The following is a 25491-nucleotide window of genomic DNA, read 5'->3' as shown; positions in this document are numbered from 1 at the left end:
ATAGCTGTGTAGTTTCTGTGTCTTGTCCACCGGTGTCTCATGCACTTGCTATTATGATCAGGAAGTGAGGATCAGATCTAAATATTAAGGCCACCTGCAGATTTCCTCAAATTCACGAGATGTAAACAGGGTTAGGGCATGTGATTGTTGCCGAGGATCATATCTTGTAATTGCGTTGTTAAAACTTTCAATAAACTTACCAAACTTCCTCTTTCGTTTGTCTGAAGCCTCTTCATACGTACATCTACTCAAGACCTGATACGCGATTAATCCCCGCTGTGCTGACGAGAAGAACGTCTCCTTATTATCAACTATAAACCTGTAAAATAAATTCAACAAATGCTGTTTTTTTTAAATGATCTTAGAATGGATTAAACCATTTTGATATGGGTAGAAAACAAATGTGTTGCTTTGATTAAATTTGATGTGTTGATTTGTCTTGTGTGATTGGTTACAATGAAATGAAATAGAGGGTTTAATGTCCCACTGTTTCCGGGACTTTGGATTATCATATCATAGTAATGACTAACAAGATTGTAATGTGTCTTCTACACTTCTACATAAAGTCTCTTCAACAAAATAGTTCAGTTATTTTGAGACTAATATATGAGTATTTTTTATTTCAATGGTTTCGTGTACAATCCGCTGTAGTAGAATTTTGTACAGACAGTGGCATTTTCGCCAATTTTCCTTTGATTTACAACTGTCAATCTAAATACAAGTGGACCGGAGTTTGGTCATGCCATTCGGACTAACAAAGTCTCCTTCTACTTTTAAAAGATTCAGACCAGCAACACACTGACTCCTGCTTAACCCTTTGATTAATCATGCGGTAAACCAATCATAATCACACATCTGGATGAAATCAATTCAACAATTTATTTTCGTACTAAATCAAAGGGGTTTTAACACCTTGAAATTTAACACTTTGATAACTGGAAAAAAAGTTATAATATACTATTGATCATTACTTGTTAGCTTTAGATTCTAAATCTACATTTAATGGTTAAGTTGATATTCCATATAAGGATATTGTTAAGTTGATTGTTCATTCATGGATATTGTTAATTTGCATATATTTGAATTACTGTGTTTACTATGTTAAATTATTTCAAATCATCGTAAGACTATAAATTGTGCGGAGGTACTCTGAGGTTTTTAACACAAATTCTGAATATCTGTTCAAAAAAATATTGCGCTCTTTTTTTTGTCTACCAGATAATGTGAGTGTAGTTATACCCATATTATTACATGGACTCAAGAAGTAGTCAAAACAACTCCGATATCTGTCCTTTTCTGGTTTCTAAAAATCAGAGGCAGTATTTATTTATCCCAGCTACAATACACTACCAAGAAAGGTTATACTAGGAAGGTAAGAAGACAATGACAGAGTTTGGGTGGGGAGAAAGCACACTATAGTATTGTTGATCCCGATCATAACCCTGGTTTGCCACTATAATAGCCACACATCTACATCTAAATAACGGGATCGAACCCACAACCCCCTGGTTAGTAAGCCACTCACTGAGCAACCGTGGCTCCCCATGTGGTCATTTTTTATGGCCGAAAGCCAAGATTGAACCTTCCACCTCCTGTTCAGTGAGCAAGTGCTTTCGACACTGAGCCAATTTGGCTTCTACTGGTATGAAAGACACAAAATATGACTTCATGTGGACTGACACTTGGAGATAAGAATAGTAATAAAAATAGGATCTCCGATTCCCTAAGTCTAAACAAGTTTTGCTCGATAAATCATTAATCAGCTTCTATATTCGAACAAGTATATCTGAACAAGTATATTAGATAAAATATTGGTGCGTAGCTTGATAATAGTAAATTTATTTACAACTAAGCTACATGTAACGTAACATATGTGGTATAATAAGTAGTTAAATATATTATTTCATAGGAGGAGGTTATTACACATACAGTGTTTATCGATAGAGTTAGGGAGAGAGAAATAGGGTTTAGCGTCCACTCGACACAAACTAGGTCATTTCGGGACTAACATATGGTTCAATTGTATTTCAATAATTCGCTTGCACGTAGGGGTCTTTTGCTGTAGGAGGAATCCAGAGAACCCAGTGAAAACCCACAAGGTTGGACAGGCAAGCCTACTCCTCAGGTACAACCGGGGAATCGAAATGTTTATGAATAAAGGTTACCTGGTATATACTGTATACCAGGCAGTAATTATAAATTACTATTATCTCGTAAACGCTTCATAGGAATTGACGACCTCTTATTCTAGCTAACTGACACTACCAAATAAATGAAAGGAAATGGGGTTTACTTGTGCTATGAAGAGAATTTGCCTGGTTAGTAGCACTATGGCCTACTCTTATATTGAATTCACCAAATGCCAAGGAATCTTTTACGTGCAGGAACTCAGTTTTTCATCTCATCCGAATTACTAGATAGGGGAAACAACATCGGAGACGTCCCAAAAATGGACCCCAATCTTAAACACTGTGTGTACAAATAACCTCTATTTGTTTTTGATAACATGCTGTTATTAATTAGTTAGATTTATAAATCAGGCTAAATAGCTGCATGCTTATTAATAATAAATATACTCTGAAAACAAAAGTTTAAATATTGTTTAAACATTTCATTACATCATGGCCCTGTAACACGAGGACATCACACAATAATTGATATTAAAACTTTCTGTTGGACCTAGTGACTGGGATCTATACTATTTCTACAATAAGGTACCTTATGGGAGCATGGAGATCTCAGATTAATGGGACCATGACATCCCAGATCAAAGGGGCCATGGACATCTTCGATCGATGGGAGGATTGAGATCTCAGATTAATGGGATCATGGACATTCCAGATCAAAGGGGCCATGGATATCTCTGATGGATTTAATCATGAAGATCCCAGATTGATTGGACCATGGACTTTGTTTATGTGAGTACATTGTTAATAAGTAACAGTAAACAGTGCCTGCCAAATTTACTTCATTCTGCAAACAGAATTATTAAAAGCAACTCTTAATGCAACAAAAATCAGCACAAATGTCTCCCAGCATAAATTAATCTAATCTGGATTTTTTCTCAATAAACATTACACATGTAACTCCTTATTTCCCTAATCGCTACAGATTTTCTGACCACCCCTTTCAAATCTATTGACAATACACATACAGCCTTGATGTAAAAATATTGGGAGAGAGAGAGAGAGAGAGAGAGAGAGAGAGAGAGAAATAGGGTTTAACGTCCACTCGTCCACTCGACACAAACTAGGTCATTTATGGACAAACATATGGTTTAATTTTATTTCTATAATTCGCTTGCGAGTAGGAGTTTTTAGCAATGGGAGGAAACCAGAGGACATGGAGAAAACCCATGAGGTTGGACAAACGACCCTACTCCTTGTCACGTACAACCGGGGATTCAAAACCACGCAAGTTGACTCAATGACAGGTCTCGTGATAAAGCGCGCACATTCTAACCATTCAGCCATCCAAACCCCCTAAATATACCGAAGATCTATCTGCTTTTAAAAAAACCAAAACAATAACAGTACACAATTTTTATGGGAAACAAATTCCTGGTTTTATTCTAAAGACATAATGTTTCCACAAGTGTCTTCTTAGGTATAAAACAAGTGATTGTTTCCCATAAAAATTGTGCTCAGTTAATGTTTTCCAATCGTTAAATGCTACTTAAAGATTATGTATAAAACAGCATGATAGTACTTCTGCCAAGTTGGAATTGAAATTAACAAAATCCTGAACGTTCTTCTTGATCCACCACCCGCTAAAAGAATAACTAGGTCGTTTCTTGTAGGCCCAGGTAATATTAATACACTACCCTTCACTTGACTCTACCCATTTCCCAACTAACTATAAAAAGCAGACATCACACGCCACTCCCAGTAACTAATCTACCTGTCAGGTAATAACAATTTTTATTTGTACCTGACCAAATGTCAGGCGATAATCATTATCTGATATTCTAAACTTTGTGTCATATATTTATTTAAAATATTAATAAAACACTACAAGGCTAAAAGACAAATATGTGCCGGCAAAAATGAGAGTCACAAGAAGGTTTGTGTGCGACAAAGATGGAATTTGTGCCTGACAGAGCTTGAGATTGTACCTAATAGAGCCTCAATTCGTGCCTGACAAAGCTTGAACTTGTGCCTGACATAGCTTGAGATAGTACCTAATAGGGCCTCAATCTGTACCTGACAGAGCTTGCATTTGTACCTAACAGAGCCTTAATCTGTGACTGACAGAGCCTTAATCTGTGACTGACAGAGCTTGAATAATAGAGCCTCAATCTGTGCCTGACAGAGCTTGAATTTGTACCTAATAGAGCCTGAATTTGTGCCTGACAAAGCTTGAATTTGTGCCTGACATTGTCTTTGACTGTTGCCCCAATACCAGGCTTAACTAAATCTATCATAATGCCCATAACAATATTATAAGAAACACAATAACATTGACTATAAGTATAATATAACTTATAAAAATAGTTGTTATAATAATATATACACATCTCTTCCAAAACTCACTTTAAACACAATCCAAACCTTTTGTTACAAACCAGTTTCGATTCCTTGATTTTATACCACAAAAATAGTATTCCTTGTAAATTCAAAATGTGAAATCCAGAGAAATGTTATGCTCCAACTGGGCTAATGAAGATGGGCATACGCCATGCAGTGTGCTATGGGGGAAATTTTGCCAGCGTCTTACCCACTCAGCCACCTTGATCCCCGAACTCCAGAAAGGAAATGGCATCAGGTGTTTTCAACACCAATACTTCAGACATTCTTAAACTATGCTGAAATGCTAGAGTGGAGAATTTTGCACAGGCAGCGCTGATTCTACCTACTCTATATTACATTCCAACTATCAAGGGATCTTTAACATGCACACCCACGCTTACATCGATGCACCTTGCTTTTGGCTGGGCCACTCATAACGGCCAGACATTGATTATTTTCAAGAAAAGGTTTGGTGTTGTGTTTACAATGATTTGGAAATGAGTTTGTACATATTTTAACATGCAATGATAAATGGTCTTACATTCCTCTGTAGAGAGAAAAAGAGAAAAAAAAATTACAAGAAATCAGATTTCATAAATAAATCAAAAAAATTCCACATGAAACTGGGGAATTACAATAATCTAGTTCCCTAAAAACTTCTTATTCCTTTAAATTTACCAAAAGAATGAAATAAAACCAAAAAACCTGAGTTCAGGGGAGAAGACGCGAGGTGGACACTCCTGAAGCAGGGCCCCTAAGTACAGTGCAAGGTCCAGAAATCGTGAAAATGACATCAGTAAAGACACAATCGCATTGATTTGATCATAAAAATTGAATTTACTTAAATTTATCATATAGTTTATTTTGCCGTTTCTTGCCTCACAAGTTTTATTCAGATATTCAAAATTTCATTGTTTGTATGAGGATTAGATTTCTGTTTTATTCAAAGGCCTGAATTTTAGTTATCGAAATTCTCTGCTCATTATTTGAAGAATTTTGCCCGGACAGCGGCGCTACGTGCATCGCTTAAAAAAACACAATAATATGAAAGTTGAATCTCTAAATGGTTTAGTTCCTTTCAGTGACCCAGAAATGAAATGAAAGGGGGTTTAACGTCCTACTGTTCTGCTCCTATACTGGGCTAATACGCCATACAGTGTGCTATGAGGGAAATTTTGCCCGGACAGCGGCACTATCCCCTACTCTTATATAGAATTCCAACTGCCAGGGGATCTTTTCCATGCATTCCAATGTATACACGAGTCCTCAGTTTTTCGTATCATCTGAAGGACTAGACAGCTGTCCTTGTCACCAATGCACCACTGACAAGGGGAAACCACGTCGGAAAATCCCGATGAACTTTCTCGGCCAATGCAGGGATCAAACACCCGACCTCCAGGCTAGCGATCCAGGGTCTTAACCACCTAGCCACCGTGGCTCCTCAGTGACCCAGAGGTTTGACGTCATAGTGTCATAAAAACCATGTCATCATGGTAATCCGTGATTAGGAGAATATTTTTTGTGTAGGCCTAGACAATATCACCGTTTAATTATAATTTTTCAAAAAAAAAAACAGCACAATTTTTAACTGTCAAGATGTCAAACAGGAAGTAAACAAACGAGTGAAAGTCATCTGTTTATAAGGGAAGTAACTCTCGTTCAGCTAACCAGTTTTGTTGATAAAAGTCGCCGTGGATACGTAACAGTTGTCAGCTTGGGTCAGCTTAGAGTTAACAAAGATATGATGAATTAAAAATTTGTCAATATTCGGCATCACCTCAGCGAGAGTGCTGGGTAAAATATTTTGATGGGCCTCTTATCTATTAAACTTCGAGCGTATCTACCCGTGATATTTCGGTTTTGTTTTCGTAATTAATTGTTCAATCTGTCAATCTGCAAAGACGTCATAAAATTACACATTTTGAACATGGGAAAACAGAATTTGAATGATATGAGTCTGGGTGTCAGTGATCATATTATTTTGTAGACTTACTTATCCAGTCTGTTTCTAGAGAAAGCTGCAGTAAAATAATCAGGTACGGGAGGTAAATATTCCTCGTCCAGATCGAACGGTGTCGGACATTTTGACCAGCAGCTTGTGGTCTCTTCATCTAAATCATTCATCTACAAAAACATAAAATATTCAAAATATAAATAAATAATTTCTTCCTTCATTTACTCAAATAGTAACGGTCTTTCACTGGAATGGTTCTCGATCTGATTAAAACACAGATCATATTTTGTTTACTACACTGGAAGAGTTGTTATATAACCCGTGTTCTGAATGATGTGAGGGATTAGCCAATCAAACAGTCTGTTACGATAAGTTCTTTGAGTGCATTGCACGGAACTGTGGGTATCATAGTAGAAACATCAACGCTGATTAGTTAATCAAAATTCTGACGCCATAGAGTCAAATGTCGCTCAAATGACCTCTGATGCAACCTCCCACAACTTGTCAGATCTTCATGTAGTAGAGGCCATTGAAAGTATAAGAAACGAAATGAAATATAGATCTGTATTTTAATCAGATTGGAATAGGCATTTTTCGTTGCTTTTCTGGCGAACCGACGAATCTGAAATATTTAAGTATTGAGAATTATGCGTTTGAAATTTGTGTTGTGTTGTTATCTCTGTACTCATCAAACATTAACATTTATTTATGATTTAATATTCCATACATACACATCAGGACACCGGCCGCCATTTACATAAATGTTATTATTTAATGGACATAGAGATAACAACAGAGCGCAAATTTCAAACGCATAATTCTCTATACTTAAGTATTTCAGATTCGTCGGTTCGCCAGAAAAGCAACGTATAATGTACAGGTCAATGTGATAGTGAGTGGACCTCAGTTTTTTTTATCCCATCCGATTGACTAAGCACACAGGATTCCAACCCAAGGGGTCAATGATCTGCCCAATACCAAGACACTGATTATTTAAACCAAACCTCACTCGACACAAACTAGGTCATTTCGGGACTCACACATGGTTCCATTTTATTTCAATAATTTGCTTGCGCGTAGGGGTCTTTAGCAGTGGGAGGAACCCGGAGAACACCCACGAGATTGGACAGGCGACCCTACTTCTTGTCATGTATCATTTTATTGCATAATCCCAAAGTTCAACATAAGTCTCTGGTGAGCCCCAATATTATTCATGAAATACAAGCCCCAACAACTATTACTATAATACAAGCCCCCAACAGACATTACCATTATTGATAAAATACAAGCCCCCAACAACTATTACTATTATTGATGAAATACAAGCCCCAACAACTATTACTATTACTGATGAAATACAAGCCCCAACAACTATTACTGATGAAATACAAGCCCCCAACAACTATTACTATTATTGATGAAATACAAGCCCCAACAACTATTACTATTACTGATGAAATACAAGCCCCAACAACTATTACTGATGAAATACAAGCCCCCAACAGACATTACCATTATTGATAAAATACAAGCCCCCAACAACTATTACTATTATTGATGAAATATAAGCCCCAACAACTATTACTATTATTGATGAAATACAAGCCCCAACAACTATTACTATTATTGATGAAATACAAGCCTCAACAACTATTACTTAACTATTATTGATGAAACACAAGCCCCCACAACTATTACCATTATTGATTAAATAGAAGCTCCAACAACTATGACCATTATTGATGAAATACAAGCCCCAACAACTATTACTATTATTGATGAAATACAAGCCTCAACAACTATTACTTAGCTATTATTGATGAAATACAAGCCCCCACAACTATTACCATTATTGATTAAATAGAAGCTCCAACAACTATGACCATTATTGATGAAATACAAGCCCTAACAACTATTACTATTATTGATGAAATACAAGCCTCAACAACTATTACTTAGCTATTATTGATGAAATACAAGCCCCCACAACTATTACCATTATTGATTAAATAGAAGCTCCAACAACTATGACCATTATTGATGAAATACAAGCCCTAACAACTATTACTATTATTGATGAAATACAAGCCTCAACAACTATTATTTAGCTATTATTGATGAAATACAAGCCCCCACAACTATTACCATTATTGATTAAATAGAAGCTCCAACAACTATGACCATTATTGATGAAATACAAGCCCCAACAACTATTACTATTATTGATGAAATACAAGCCTCAACAACTATTATTTAGCTATTATTGATGAAATACAAGCCCCCACAACTATTACCATTATTGATTAAATAGAAGCTCCAACAACTATGACCATTATTGATGAAATACAAGCCCCAACAACTATTACTATTATTGATGAAATACAAGCCCCAACAACTATTACTTAGCTATTGTTGATGAAACACAAGCCCCTAGTTTTTAAATATTATAGTAAGAACTGCCAGCTCTTCATCTAATCTCCCATAATGTATCTTTAAATACTTACAGCTAAAGGCATCTTCATACTCATAACTTCTGCGTAACTTATCAATACTTCCCACGGACAGTGAATCTTTACAAACCTTAACTTGTCCTTCTTATTACGCTGAAATAAAGGGAAATAACTGGGTTTTAATATGTGGAGATATTTACACTGTAAAACTAATACTGTTCACTTTATAAACAGATGATATCTACTAATGAAACTTTACACTGTAACCCAGGTATCATTTAATCTTGTGTATCTAGCTCCAACCTCGTGGGTCCTCCGATTTCCTCCCACTGCTAAAGACCCCTACACGCAAGCGAATTATTGAAATAAAATTAAACTATACAGTTCCTCCCAAATTTTTTGGACCGAAATCGCCGCGACGCGGTGAAAAAAAACTCTCGGAATTCTCTTAGATTTCACGGTGGAATTTCGCTTGATTCCGCGGCGATTTTTCTCTAAGATTCGCTCGGAATTCACTGTGTTTCTCTAGGAATTCGCCGTGTTTCTCTAGGAATTCACCGTGTTTCGATAAGAATACATCGTGTTTTGCCGTGCTTCCCGCAAGGAATTCGAGAGCCTACCTTAAGCTAGGGTCGAACTAATATTGTCTATAATAAATTAAAGGAGTTGTAATATAGTAATGCTCCCGGGAAACGTGTACATGTATAATGTACAGGCAGGTTTGAATAACAAATGAGTTAGGTAATCTCGGGAAGACATTTACCGGCATTCTGTATCGGTTAGGAATTTTTCCCCAATGCACTTTATACATACGTAACATAACGCCGACCAAAATGTATGCAAACTATGAACATCTTACAATTTTTTAAACATATCAATTCATCTTCGTTTATAACTTAGATGTAATCCGTCAATTTGGGGCTGCTATCAAATCCAAACTTTAAATTATATACGATGAGCTTTTACACATTACTTCATTACTCGCAGCTTCGGTTAATCTAAATCAATTATCCATACAGCACGTACAGTAAATCACTCCGCGGGTCGCTTAACGGTATGTTACGTGGTCAGAAACGCGGCAAAAGATTGGGACTACATGTATATTCTTACGCTGTTTTACTCGGCAAATAATATCCGCTGTGACAATATACATCTACTTTATGTCACCCAATTCATTTCGGTGGGAGCAGATATTGAATAAAGCCATTTCACACACACATACGTGTACATTACATGCGCCTCATATATTTATACAATATCCACGAGTGTGTTAATTCTCGTCTTCACCCCGTTATAATTTACTTATTTTGAGTACACTTTCTGAATGATTCCATTCTTTTGTACGTCCAACTTGTCGATTTCCTACTGCATATACATGTACCCTGCAGTCCATGCGAAATGATATTTTTTTTACTGGACATTTGGGCAGGTATTATTCCAACTATTGCTGGACCGAATGAGATTTTACTGGTCCAAAAAATTTCATACCAAAAATATGCATAAAATAAGTAATAATGACCTAAAACTCGAAAAACAACAAACAGTATTTTCATTCTATTGTTACTTAATATAATCTATGATACACGTAAATCATTATTATTTTCTATCAACAATAGCTTGGACTTATAATTAAATTTTTATCGCGCCAATATTTACAATCGTTTTACTGTTCTATAAATAGACCGCGTAAAGAAAATATAATCCCTTAGATGACAATCGAGTCTACCAGAAGCCAATGTTATTAATACAATAAAAGGACTTTCGTTTTAGTCTGGATTAACCTAGCCTACTACTTACTAGACTAGCTCGATATACGGTACTACGTACTCGAGATAAGATTTTGTTTACATTTTAAACAATAGTGAAATTAACACAATAAGTTAAACGAGAACTCAACAGTCCGTGCACGAAGTGCCGTCAGTCAGTGCCAATACTGCGATGATTTAATATTTGTAAGTTGAGTGTCCGTTAACCCGTCCACAAGCAAACCCGTCCACGGTTAAGGTAATACCGGTACTTGACTTGTATATTATTTAATTGATTAGAATAGATCACTTTTACTCATTGGTTGTTTATATTGTTTTATTTACCTAATAATCAACTAGCTTGGCTCGCCATCCCGACAGCGATTAGTTCGAGTTCAAATTCTTTATTCCTTTAAGCCAAAGACTCATCAGGTATAACATATAGTACAAACAAATAAATAAATACAATATGTACAAAAACAATATAGTTCACCGATGTTTTTGTAATAAAGAACAATAGTATTGTTTGTTGATTAGCGTTATGATTTTAGACAAAATGGTAAGTTCACCAATGTTTTTGTAATAAAGTAGACCCGTATTGTTTGTTAATTGACTTTATCCCATGATTTAAAAAATTGGCGATGGTTAATATTGGCTCAAAAATAATTCCTTAAATTGCGCCGGAGCCCCTTTTAGATTAATTGAATTCGCATAAAAACAACAAAGAGTGGCTACGTGCGATTTTATTTTTTGATACACGGGACATTTCTGTTATTCAAACAAATCTGCACGAGAATGACAACATACAAGTTGACAGTTACCATTGGTTTGGGGTTCATGAAGAATAGGCTTTTCTATCGAGCCTACAGTTATTCTTTTCTAAAATAAAATGAGTGCCTTGGATTTTTGTGTGGATTTGATAGCGGTTATACTTTACTAATATTCTCTGACATCGGAGACTTGTGTCGCGTTCATTTCATTTTTGCGGTAAGTACAAGCTTCTTATGTCTGATTTGAAAGCGCTTTCGACTCCCGTTGCAAGTTCTATTTGTCACTTTTGTGACTTTCGCAGTGTACCCCCTCCCACCCATATTATTTTAATACGTCATAATACATTATTATCATATACCAGTGACAGTCAAGATTTGCTAAATACTTTTCGCCAAGTAACACAGCGTAAGAATATATAGTCCCCGTGTCGAACCCAACATCTCATGTTTTCGCGCGTTTCTGACCACATGATGTACGGTTAACCGCATTGAGGAGTGATTTACATGTATGGCACTGTGATTTATGAATGGTTGATTTAGGTTAACTGAAGCTGCGAGTAATGAAGTTATGTGTAAAATCTCATCGAATATAATTTAAAGTTTGGATTTGATAGCAGCCAATAAGATGAAATGATACGTTTAAAAAATTGTAAGTTATTCATTGTTTGCATACACGTACATTGTGGCACAACATTATACATGTACAGTGTGTTAGAAATACGACCGTAGCTGCCTCGCCAACGGTTAACATATATTGTATTCAACTTAAATAAATTACATTTTTCGTCAACATGCTTACATCGGGATGATATCGGCACTCAAGCGAAACACCATAATTCACCGCGAAACACCCTATTTCGCAGTGATTTGGCTAGCTGCCGTTTCGCTAGCGATTCTCCAAGATTCCACCGTGAAATAGAGTGTTTTTCCGCGGTGTTCGGCGATTGTAGTCCCAAACTCCAGCACTGTAGTGTATGTTAGTCCCGAAATGACCTAGTTTGTGTCGAGTGGACGTTAAACCCCATTTCTCTCTCTCTCTCTCTTCTGTATCTAGCCCTAATTTCTTTCACATTCGTTTAATATCAAATCTTTGTTTAAAAATTTGTAAAAATCGTTTAAAATCACCAAAAATCATCTAATTTGTACTTGTGTCCAGTTTAAAGCTGACTGATTAATTTTGATAATGAGTGGCCAATTTACAAGTATTTAATTTCCTGACCACTGTTCAAAAATTAATCATTATACACCATTAATCAATTGGGTTGTTTATTTTTTAACAGTGATTGAGAAATTAAAGACTAATTATCAAAATTGAATGGTCAGCTTTAAACTGGACACAAGTACAAATTAAACAATTTATGGTGATTTTAAAGGGCCAATTCCGATAATATTTTGGAGATAAATTTGTCTTAAAATCATCTACCTTAGGGCCGAGCAACTAACTCAATATATGTGACATGTTTTCAAACAACTTAAATCCGTCAGTCTCCATCTGGAAATGGAGACCGGTGTCCCAAGCTGTATTATACGGTGTCTGGATAAAACCAGATTTTTATTTTATAAGAATAATGTGTAGGTGGAATTTACCTTTCGTTATCAAGTACAGCACATGTGCCATTCACTGTACAGACCGCTAAAGGAACGGGGATCGATTATCAGATCACCCAACGAAAAAATTGTCCTGAAATCTTAAAAGGGTTACGTGTCCGGATAAGCAGTTTTGACATTCACGTCCAAACGACTCAATATTTTGAGCTGAAATTTTGAGACACGGTAGATACACCACTCCTCTATATTTTGGTACTTAAATTTCATACGTACTCAGACTTTTATTTTTAAGACTCTGTTCAAATCGGGATAGTCCCTTTAAACAGTTTTTACAAATTTTTAAACAAAGATTGGATATTACATGTAAATGAATGTGAAAGAAATTAGTGCTGGATACACAAGATTAAATGATACCCTGGTTACAGTGTTATATCAATGCTGCAAATTGTCTCTATTGACATTTGATGAAAGTTGTTCCTATTTGTAAAAGTTGTTCCTGTTAGTAAAAGTTGTTACTATTAGTTAGGTTGTTTGTTAGTAGTGGTTGGAAGCAGGCTACAAATAAAATGGGGTTTAACACGTTATTGTCCTGTTCCAACAGGACTAAGGAAGATGGGCATACACTGTATGAGGGGAATTTTGTCCGAACAGCGGCGCTACCGCCTACTCGTATGTCAATAGATCTTTTGTGTGCACGCCAATGTGTACACAGGACCTCAGTTATTTTGTTTTTTTCGCCTGGGCAGCGACACTAACAACTGTAACCTGGGTACCATTTAATCTGGTTTATCCAGCACTAATTTCTTTCAAATCTGTTTAACAATTCGTAAAAATCATTTAAAATCACCCCAAATCATCGAATTTGTGAAAGAAATTAGTGCTAAATACACAAGATTAAATGATACCCAGGTTACAGCGAAAGCCGCCTTAAGGGTTAGATACAAAAATAAACCTTGACTCTCACGATTATACGTGTAACTCTTTCTCAAGTTTTGACAATTAAAATATCAGTATTCTAATTATAATAATGCATGCTTACTTACCGTACATTTAGATCCATAATTCCACAATCAAGGACGAGACAGGACAAAATAGGGTAAAAAATAAAAAGATAAATAAAAGCTAAATGCATGAACAAGCCAGTTAATAGAATACAAAAACTGAACATACTAAAACTAAAAGATTACTAATCAAGCTGATGTCCCCCACCTTAACAACACCCCCTCCCGATCTCCACCCACCCAAAATAGATGACACTGAAAACTGTACAAAGAAATGAAAAAAAAAAAAAACCATCTCCACCACATGTGTTACAGACAGATGATAGGACGATAATGTTATAAACCCATTTAAATAGTTCCGCGTTTGCTCTGAAAGGCGAGGGACAAAATTATTTATAACTATCAAAATGCATCCCAAACTGAACCAGAGGTATCCCAAACTGAACTAGAGGTTATTTTTGTAAAGAATTGGGAATAATGTAATGATTCTATATAATCATTTGTAATAAAAATTTCATAAGGTTACAAAAATCTAAAATTTCACTAATAAATTCTGTTTGATTTTCTTAATAAAAATCTAAAATTTCACTAATAAATTCTATTTCGTTCCTAGATAAAAATCTAAAATGCCGGCAGAAATTGTGGTCGAGAATTTTAAGTCTGTGTCATCCCCATGGATATAAGATTCCAGCTAAAATGGTAGGTTGGATGGCCGAATGGTTAGCATGTGCGCGCTTATCATATGGCCTGTCAATGAGTCAACTGGTGTGGTTTCAAATCCCCAGTTGTGCATGACAAGGAATAGGGTCGCATGTCCAACCTTGTAGGTTTTATCTGGGTCCTCTGGTTTTCTCCCACTGCTAAAGACCCCTATGCGCAAGCGAATTATTGAAATAAAATTAAACCATATCTCTCTCTCTCTCTCTCTCTCAAAAAGGTTTTCATATTACCAATGGTAAAATGTCAAGTAGATACCTCTTAAAACCCTAGGTGGATTTCGATGGATTTCTAGTGATTTACAGGAGAAGTTCCTCAACAAGTTGGTACCACTCGACATAGACTAGGTCATTTCGGGACTAACATATAGTTCAATTTTATTTCAATAATTCGCTTGCAGTGTCTATAACACTATACCACCCCAGTGCCATACCAGCTCGACCCCTTCTAGCACTATTACCCCCCGCCCCCCTCCAACCCACCTCGGTGGCCTACCATTCTACCAGCATGATCCCTTCTAACACTACCCCCAAAAAATTATTATTATAGCTAATCTAAGCAATGGACAGATTTTAAAGTTCTGCCAAATTTCACACTTTAGTAATCAAATAAAAACACACTAAAAACTAGTGATAGAATAACAATACTGGTTTATTGACATGCAATAGTCAATCATTTGCTTGATTAAGACGAGAGTATCATCGTCGTTACGTTGCACGTTAATAAAACAGTGGTAGTTATTCTATAAAATTTCACACTAAATATGCAGGAGTATCAGTACCGAACCATTACATAGAGAGGGAGTTGGGTCAGAGAGAAATAGGGTTTAACGTCAAAGAGAGTTGGGTCAACTTACAACTTATTAATATTCAGATCTATGTTGTTGTTCTTAGCGTTTAACGTCCGCTTCCACCGAAGGTGATATCGCAGACAAGTTCATTTTAATGATCTTAGCGCACGCGCAGGGGTCTTTGCTGTGGGAGGAAACCGGAGTACCCGGAGTAAACCCACGAGGTTGAGAAGGCGTCCCTATCTCCAAGCCACATACGCTCACACCTGGGATCGAAACCACAGCCGCAAGCCAGAGGTGACCGGCCAACTAGAGGTCGAAGCGTGACACTCTAGACCACTAGGCCATCCCAACCCCCCTTACAGATCTATATTTCATTTTGTTTTTATACTTTCGATGGCCTCCTCCACTACATGAAAGATCTGACCAGTTGTAGTGGGTGGTCCCACAAGGGATCATACAAGAGGCATTGATGTTTCAAGTGGGTATTTGGAAATCCAACTTTTTCTTTGTCTTCACTGTGATTGTCTACTCACAGGTCTGTGAATTGCACGCCAAGAACTCGCCATAGCAGACTGTTCCATTGGTTAATTCCACACATCAACCAGAATGCTAGTTCACTCATTTCGGGACTAACATATGGTTCAATTTTATTTCAATAATATGCTTCATCATGTTTGGGTCTTTAGTAGTGAAGGAAACCCGGAGGACCAGGAGAAAACCGATGAGGCTGGACAGACTACCTTGTCACGGCAGTGTCGCCTGTACAACCTCTTGGGTTTTCTCCGGGTCCTCCGGTTTTTCTCCCACTGCTAAAGACCCCTACATGCAAGCGAATTATTGAAATAAAATTGAACCATGTGTTAGTCCCGTAATGACCTAGTTTGTGTCAAGTGGACGTTAAACCCCATTTCTCTCTCTCTTTTGCCATTTCACGTTCTAGTAAATTCTTATGTAAAAGTGATATTTTTCGCGTTGGAAGACCATAACTTCCCAACTAAAAGTGATATTTTTCGCGTTGGAAGACCTAACTTCCTGACTTTCTCTATATAATGGTTCCGATACACAGTATAATTAACAAGCTCAATTTATATTTAGTACATAATATCAGTCAGTCATCTAATAATTAACCCTTTGAACCTTGTTACATCAATATTACACAGTAATCAGAAATTCTCACAAGATACAAAAATGAAATGAAATGGAGATTAACGTCTGACTGTTTTGCTCCGAACTGGGCTAATGAAGACGGGCATATGCCATACAGTGTGCTATGAGGGACATTTTGCCCAGACAGCAGCACTACGACCTACTCTTATATCAAATTCCAACTGTCAAGGAATTTTTATGTCCACGCCAATGTGTACACGGGGCCTTGGTTTTTTGTCGCATCCGAACGACTAGACAGCCGTCCTTGTCAGGCCCTCTGTCCTGTATCACTGACAATGGGGAACCACGCCGGAAAATCTGGATGAACTTTCTCGGCTAATGCAGGGATCAAACACCTGACCTCCAGGCTAGCGAGCGGGCGTCTTCCCCACCGTGATCCCCCTCACAAGATATAGCTGTGTATTGTAGACTATATTCGTATTGCAATACAAAACGAAATGAGGTTTAACTTCCTACTTGTCTACACTAACTGGGGTGTTCGATCCCTGCATTGGCCGAGAAGTTCATCCAGATTTTCCGACGTGGTTTCCCCTTGTCAGTAGTGCAGAACGGAGGGCCTGACAAGGACAGCTGTCTAGTCCTTCGGATGAGACAAAAAACCGAGGTCCCGTGTATATATTAGAATGCACGTAAAAGATCCCCTGGCAGTTGGAATTCGATATAAGTGTAGGTGATGGTGCCGCTGCCCGGGCAAAATTTCCCTCATAGCACACTGTATGGCGTATGCCCGTCTTTATTAGCCCAGTATAGGAGCAGAACAGTAGGACATTAAACCCCATTTCATTTCATGCACTAACTGGGCAGTACACTATTAGGAAAATTTTGCCCAGGCACCACCACTACAGCCCACTCTTTATTTTGAATTCCACAATAATCAAAGAATCTTTTATGTGCATGCAGTTCATGTCAGGCCCTTTATCCCGCACTATCATGACAAAGGGAAAACACATAAGAAAATCTTGACAATATTCCAGTTCAGGAGTTTCAAGTTCAAAGGGTTAAATCAACACGAACAATAAATATAAGAAACCAACATCCAACAAAATGCATTCAAATGTCACAAACAATAAAACTTGGATTCTACTAGACTTACGTGTCTTTCTTCATATTCCAGTTCAACTCCTTCTTTTTTAAGATTTTCCTCGAACAAGTTCCGCCTGTTAACTTTCTTGTCCGCGTCTGTGTCGTTATAAGCCAGAACGAAATCAATTCTTTTGACGCCATCACGGAAATATAATGTTTCCACGGCCGGTATCTACAATAAAGGATAATATATAGTTATGGACCCATTCTCTAAGAGACTTATGACTGAATTGAACAAACAGGGTCCTGTCCTTTTTGTGGACAGATGAACCTATGTTTGAATCAAACAAGGCCCTGTCCTTTTTGTGGACAGATGAACCTATGTTTGAATCAACAAACAAGGCCTGAGAACATGTAGCTATTTACCATTTCGGGGTACTTCTTAATATCCTAGGTCCTTTGAATAAAACTTCCCCAAAAAGAGGACCTAATTGGTCAGATGACAGCCTCTACTTCAGATATAAATAAAAAGAATGTGGGGAGCCTTCGGGGCTAAGCTAAATATTATGCAATTGTATAGCCATTTGTGTGAATCCATTTAGATCTAAAAAGGTTCAAATATTATCCAACGCGACATACATATCATTGACATGTATGTCTCGGTCGGCATCAGTCATGAAAAGCCCAATTATTTATATTGTAACATTTCTACTCGCATATCAGCCTTCTTAATGATGCAAATGGTTTTTCCGCTTGTTTTGGAAGATACACGGCATGGGCTATTTCCGAATAGGGTAAAAGATGCTATTTCTCTTGGGAAAAATTTTCATTTTGCTCTCTATGTTCAGTCAAAAATACTAAGCCCTGTTCTGTGTGGCTATTTACCATTATAAGCTTAGAAAAGAATGCATACATTTTCTAGTTAAAAAAAAGCAGGGCCTAATATTTCTATCTCCTGTCTATCTGTCAACAATAAGGGTTTAACGTCCACTCGACACAAACTAGGTCATTTCGGGACGAACATATGTTTTAATTTTATTTCAATAATTTGCTTGCAGTGGAGGGAAACCGGAGGAACCAGGGACAAACATATGGTTTAATTTTATTTCAATAATTCCCTTATGTGTAGGGGTCTTTAGCAGTGGGAGGAAACCGGAGGATCCGGAGAAAACCCACAAGGTTGGACAGGCGACCCTACTCCTCTCAAGAAAAGAGTCATCTCTGTTTGTTCTAGGCAACAGAGCTCCCTTTTATCAACACCCCTCTCAAATCCTTTAAACATACATTATGTAACAGCTAAATATGCAAATTGTGGGTCTTTTATTAGGCCTTAAATGTTATCTAAATAATTAATTAGGTATTTATAAACAAAACAAGACCAATTAATCAACTCTTGATGCCATGGGATACTCGAGATTTTAACTAGATTAGAACAGTTCGCCATTTAAAAATTTAAAATTGGGAAAGCGAGGCTGTTTCAAATATACCAGTGCCCTGGTTAACACTATGCACACATCTTGTTAAAACTACAAACAGTGATAACTTGGCTCTGAATGAAGTACTTGGAATGAAATTTTCAATATTTTATTTTACATTATCTATTTTTGAGCTAATATAGCAAGAATGGTCAGCTCTTTATCTAAATCTTACATAATGTATCTTTAAAATATTTCTAAATACGAAATGGAAATGGAGTTTAACGTCCTACTGTTCTGCTCCTAACCTGGGCTAATGAAGACGGGCATACACCATACAGTGTGCTACGAGGGAAATTTTGCCCGGGCAGCGGCACTATGGCCTACTCTTATATCGAATTCCAACTGCCAAGGGATCTTTTATGTGCATTCTAATGTACATGTATACACGAGACCTCGGTTTTTCGTCTCATCCAAAGGACTAGACAGCTGTCCTTGTCAGACCCTCCGCTCTGCACCACTGACAAGGGGAAACCACGTCGGAAAATCAGGATGAACTTTCTCTGCCAATGCAGGGATCGAACACCCGACCTCCTGCAGGCTAGTGAGATTTTTAAATACATATAAAATATTGATTTAAAATCACTGATATATGATCTAATCATTTTGTATTTTATCTGAAAAAGATTTTTCCTGGTTTAAAATGTGAGAAACAAACATTTGAAACGTAGATCTGTCAAACAATCTGGTTTTATAATGAAATAATATTTAATATATAAATATATACGACTAAGTAGTGTTATAAAACATGTAATATCATTACTCAAAATAAACATTTACTAAGAATATTATTATAATATATGTTATAATATTTAAATAAAATGACTCTATCATCAAATATTACTTAATATATAAACATTTACTCAGAATATTATTATAATATATGTATATTGTTATTACTTTAACTGTGTTTTTTTACATTAACCAAATAAATCTAAAAACCATTGAAAACTATGAGTTAATATATAATTCTAAACAGATTGGAATATATCCATGGTAACAAAATGGGGTTTAACATCCACTAGACACAAGCTAGCATTTTATTTCAATAATCCGCTTGCATTTAGGTGTCTGTAGCGGTGGGAGGAAACTGGAGGACCCAGAGAAAATTCAACTTGGACAGGCGACCCTACTCCTTGTCATGTACAAGCGTGGAATCCAAACCACACCACTTGACTCAATGACAGGCCGCCCTGCCTCCAGTTACAAACAAGATTAATGTGTTCTATAACAAAAAGTGTGACGGATAGACAGGCCTCTTTTATTAACCCCTGTGTTCTACGTATATACGATAGAAATGAACTAAAATGGGGTTTAATGTCCTACTGTTCTGCTCCAGACTGGGCTAATAAGACGGGCATACGCCATACAGTGTGCTATGAGGGAAATTTTGCCTGGACAGCAGCACTACGGCCTACTCTTATATCGAATTCCAACTGTCAAGGGATCTTTTTGTCCCATCCGAACTACTAGACAGCTGTCCTTGTCAGATCCTCTGTCCTGCATCACTGACAAAGGGGGAACTGCGCCTAAAATCTGGATGAACTTTTTCGGCCAATGCATTGATCGAACACACAACCTCCCGTCTAGCAAGCCAGCGTCTTACCCACTTAAACACCGTGATCCCCCGAATAAAATAGGCTGAAGAAAATAAATTATTAAAAAAATTTCAAAATTGATTAAAAAATGAAAATCCTCACAGAAGGATCCTTGTTATCTTCATCCATATCGTAGGCCTCTGTTTTATTTACACAACAAGGCATTTTTAAACATATCCTTTTTTACTTCGCTAACTTATCACACTTTTTCCGTTAATCCTCTCGTTGTTGTCGCATGCGAATACAACAGAACATTATACACAATATCATCCCAGAATCAATATTTAACCAGAAAGATTAATATCTACATGTTTGTAATAATTAACACCGTCTCTCGTATCCTAATTATTAAAAACTTCCTATATCTACATGTATCTCGATTATTTCAGCTTTCTCGAGTTTCACGACAGGGTATATACATGTATATTATATAACATGGTTTAAATTCCTCTCTGCTAAATGATTTTTATCTATCTCTCTATATCCAAACAGATTTAAAAAATAATAATTAAAAACTTCATTAATCACTTCCCTCCTATAACGGTATTGATTTTGTCTATATCAAAACAGATTTAAAAATTAATACTTAAAAACTTCATTAATCACTACCCGTGTATATGAGCTTTCTCGAGGGTCACGACCACATGTATCCTGCCTATTTCAGCTTTCTTGAGTGTCACGACCATGTGGATATATTAATGTAAACCATTGTTTTCGTCCCAGTATATAACTTTACGATCTCGACTATCTCCCTAGATTAATTGTCTTCAGCAAACATTCAACTTGACAACCTCGACTATCTCCCTAGATTAATTGTCTTTAGCATACATTCGACTTTTTATATATATATATGTATAGAGAGTGAAATAGTTTTAGGTTAACAACCACGCCCTAAACATTCAGCGACACTCCAATGTATCTAGGCATTGATCCATGGATAGTTGACTCTTAACTTTACATTACAGTCAACAACGTGACTCTTATATCACAGATCAAATCTCAGATTGTCATCAGTTTTTAAATTGAAAGTTAATAATGAATGTGGTTTGAGTGGATGTACGTGGTTTGGAAGCTGGTATTTTATCATATATTTTAATAATGAAAGTGGAAATATGCATGACATCTTAAATAAGTGGGGTTTAAAACAATATAAAATATGTAGGGAAAAGATAGATAGAGAGAGAGAGAGGGAGAGAGAGAGAGAGAGAGAGAGAGAGAGAGAGAGAGAGATTATAAAATATTTCTACAATTATTGTGGTAATGTCCAATCAACAAAAACTAGATCATATTTGGACAAATGGTATAATTTTTTTTTCAACTTTTCATTTAGGATTCTTTTATAAATTACTTCAATCGATGGTTTTTTTTTTAGTTTTTTTTTTTTTTATACAATCCAATATTCTCATTTTTCAAGTTATAAATCATTTAATGAGGTAATTTTAAAAATATTTTGGGTAGCGATGTATTTAAATATTTTGGGTAGCGATGTATTTACTAATCATATGTAAAACTAGCTGAATACCCAGCTTCACCCGGCCCAAATTGAACAAAATTATGGTCTAAAGCATTCACAGGGTCATGTTGGTTTATTTTACACCATATAAGTGGGGGGTGGATTGCGGCGACGAAGCGCGATGGGCATCTCTTTGATTTTTTTTATTATTTACAAGATATAAAAGTTATTTATTATTTATTGAGTAGCGATGTATTTACTATATGTATGTATATACAAGTCTATATTTACATGGTTGAATGAATATACAGCTGATATATCCTGTTAGAACCTACGACCTGCCTACAAATATGTCTACTCTCAATAAACTTTCACGATCTAATAAACCTGCACGTAAATATACATTCTTATATAAACGACACAGCAGAGAAATGCCAAAAAAAAAGAAGGATTGAGCAGAATTTCACGGTTGAAAAAAATGATAAGAATAAATTAGATATTTTATATATTTTAAAACTCGAGTTGCTGGATGTTTCTCCGTTATTTTGTTCAGTGTAGACCCTGGGGCTTCAAGGCTGCGACCAACCCCCCCGTGTCAGGTACTTTGACCAGTTCTCTGATTGCCCTACACCCAACAAAATCAGCCCTTAAAAATCATCAAATTGTTCATTATAAAGTTGTTCTTTCTGGTGTGTTCAAGGGACTAAATCTATTTATTAATGCCATCTCAATTTTTGTCAAGGTCACTGGGATATAAATAAGGTTAGGACACGTGATTCTTGGCAACATTGTAGGTTTGGGTTAGGGTGAGCATTGGGGCAAGGTCCATGGTTAGGGTTGGGATTAGCACTAGCCCTGTTTACATTTTGTGACCTATAGCAAAAAATTGATCTGGCCTTATCATTTAGCACTAACTGTGTTGAAGGTAGTGGAAAGATTAATGGAATGTGTCTGTAAGTAATTAAGGGGAGGTAATTAAACGCAGAAAAATGGTACAGAGATAAATTAAACCCTCTAGCACCTGGTGTATATGTAAATATTAACTATTATATACACTTCACTAAATAAATCTGAGAAAAGTGATTTTTTTTAACATTTCATTTTTTTAGCTCATCTGCGAAATACCTCAAATCTAATGTTCTCTACACCACCACACATGGTCTTTAAAAAGTACACAGCTATTTGATCTAATCATGTGACTGGAAGTACATAGCTATTTGATCTAATCATGTGACTGGAAGTACACAGCTATTTGACATATTCATGTGACTGGAATTACATAGCTATTTGATCTAATCATGTGACCGGAAGTACACAGCTATTTGATCTAATCATGTGACTGGAAGTACACAGCTATTTGATCTAATCGTGTGACTGGAAGTACACAGCTATTCGATATATTCATTTGACTGGAAATAGATAGCTACTTGATCTAAGCATGTGACTGGCAGTACATAGCTATTTGATACATTCATGTGACTGGAAGTACATAGCTATGTGACTGGAAGTACATAGCTATGTGACTGGAAGTTTGGGACATTAGAAGGAAAAGTCGTTTCAGACAGTTTCCAGCGTTTCAGGTACCATAGGGTTAACAGCAAGGGATTAATGAGTGTTGAGAAAGGGAGTGCTGAAGTTTGGGGTTTACTAGACTATAATCATAGCTTACATATTCATCACGCTGACAACCATGCAATAAAAAAATTAAAATAAATTTAAATAATTAAATGAATGTCGCAGACAATAATGTAAACATGCATAATAAAAATAATTCAATCTAATATTCTAAATTATAATCATATTTCACATGCTAACATTTTTAGGTCATTATAACATTCTGAATGTCAGACAAATTTATTTGTGACAGTGAGCTAAAAAAAAATAATACGCTATAGCCACTTGGTGCAAAATTACTGATCAGTTGAAAGAGCTGTCCAAGATTTCAAAGGGAAAGAGTGAGAGAGAGCAATGGAGTTTAATATCCACTTGACACAATCTAGGTTATTTTGGGACTGACATATGGTTCGGGTTTTTATTAAAATCGGTAATCTGTGTAGAGGGAGAGAAGTGGGTTTTAACGTCCACTTAACACAAACTAGGTCATTTTGGGACTAACACATGGTTCAATTTTATTTCAATAATTCGTTTGGATTTAAGACCCCTACGCACAAGCGAAATATTGAAATAAAACTGAACCATATGTTAGTCCTGAAATGACCTGGTTTGTGTCAAGTGGATGTTAAACCTCTCTCTCTCTCTCTGTCTCTCTCTCTCTCTCTCTCTCTCTCTCTGGGGCAGCTCCTTTAAAATGATTTTAATCGTCCTTACAATTATTAAAGACTTCTAGCCAATCTGTGATGCGAGCAAGTTAAAAATCATGACAATTAGCTTTCAACCAATGAAGTTACAGATAACAACATGCATCTACAGTGTTAGAAACAATAGATGTGTTATGACAGCTGATTGGATAAGAGCAGTCACATGATTTCACCTTAAAACTGTTCGAACCATGTCGTTGCTGTTGCTGTTCAAAATTTCTTAATAGAACAATATCTTCATTATCGTCGACACCGTCTACGTAGGGTATGAAACTCTGTTTGAGGGACACACAATTTAGATTTAAGCAAAAAAAAAATAACATGATCCATGAATGGCAAGCAACAAAGATACATTGGGGTTGACAACTCTCAGCATTCAAATTTTCAGTTTTTCAAGTCCTTGATAAATAACCATCCATTAAAGGGAGAGGAGAGGTAAATGGGTTTAACATCCACAACACAAACTGGGTCATTTCGGGACTAATCCATTAAACTTTAAAGCTATTTGAGCTGAAAGCTTTCGAGATAAAATGAAACAGAGTTTAACGTCCTACTGTTCTGCTCCAACTGGGCTAATGAATACAGGCATACACCATAAAGTTATGAGCGTAGTTTTGTCTGGGCAGTGGCGCTACAGCCTCCTCTTACATTAAATTCCAACTGTCAAGGGATCTTTTACGTACATGTCAATGTGTACACAGGATCTCAGTCTTTTTATCCCATCCAAGTGATTAGACATTTTTCTTTAGAGAAAAGAGCAACCCGGTACACAAATGTACCTCGATTTTTCGTCCGATCTAAATGACTAAACATCACTTTCCTTGTCAGCTCCACTGAGAACTAGGCTTGAAGTTTAGAGCCTATAACTATCCTTGTTGCTACCTTTGACGTATGTTAAAAATCCCAAGATTCTTCTCAAAAACCGGCACATCTTATGCCCAGATTCTCAGAAAAAATAGGCCATGACTTTG

General features: G+C 36.5%; 1 protein-coding gene across 1 annotated transcript in view; it reads right to left on the bottom strand.

Annotated features, from left to right (window-relative positions):
- LOC130010785 (anoctamin-4-like) overlaps positions 1 to 25491 on the bottom strand; it is a 97468-nt gene that overhangs the window by 23541 nt on the left and 48436 nt on the right. The window contains exons 8-12 of the mRNA XM_056098828.1: positions 24694 to 24795; positions 17747 to 17908; positions 8967 to 9065; positions 6502 to 6632; positions 201 to 319 (exon numbers count right to left, since the gene is read on the bottom strand). Coding sequence (XP_055954803.1) covers positions 201 to 319; positions 6502 to 6632; positions 8967 to 9065; positions 17747 to 17908; positions 24694 to 24795 — 613 coding nt within the window. The remainder of the gene's footprint in view (positions 1 to 200; positions 320 to 6501; positions 6633 to 8966; positions 9066 to 17746; positions 17909 to 24693; positions 24796 to 25491) is intronic.

The sequence above is a fragment of the Patella vulgata genome, chromosome 2 (genome assembly GCF_932274485.2).
Source record: "Patella vulgata chromosome 2, xgPatVulg1.2, whole genome shotgun sequence".
Classification (NCBI taxonomy): domain Eukaryota; kingdom Metazoa; phylum Mollusca; class Gastropoda; family Patellidae; genus Patella; species Patella vulgata.
Note: the sequence above shows the minus strand (reverse complement) of the source record. Positions and strands in the feature narration are given on the sequence as shown.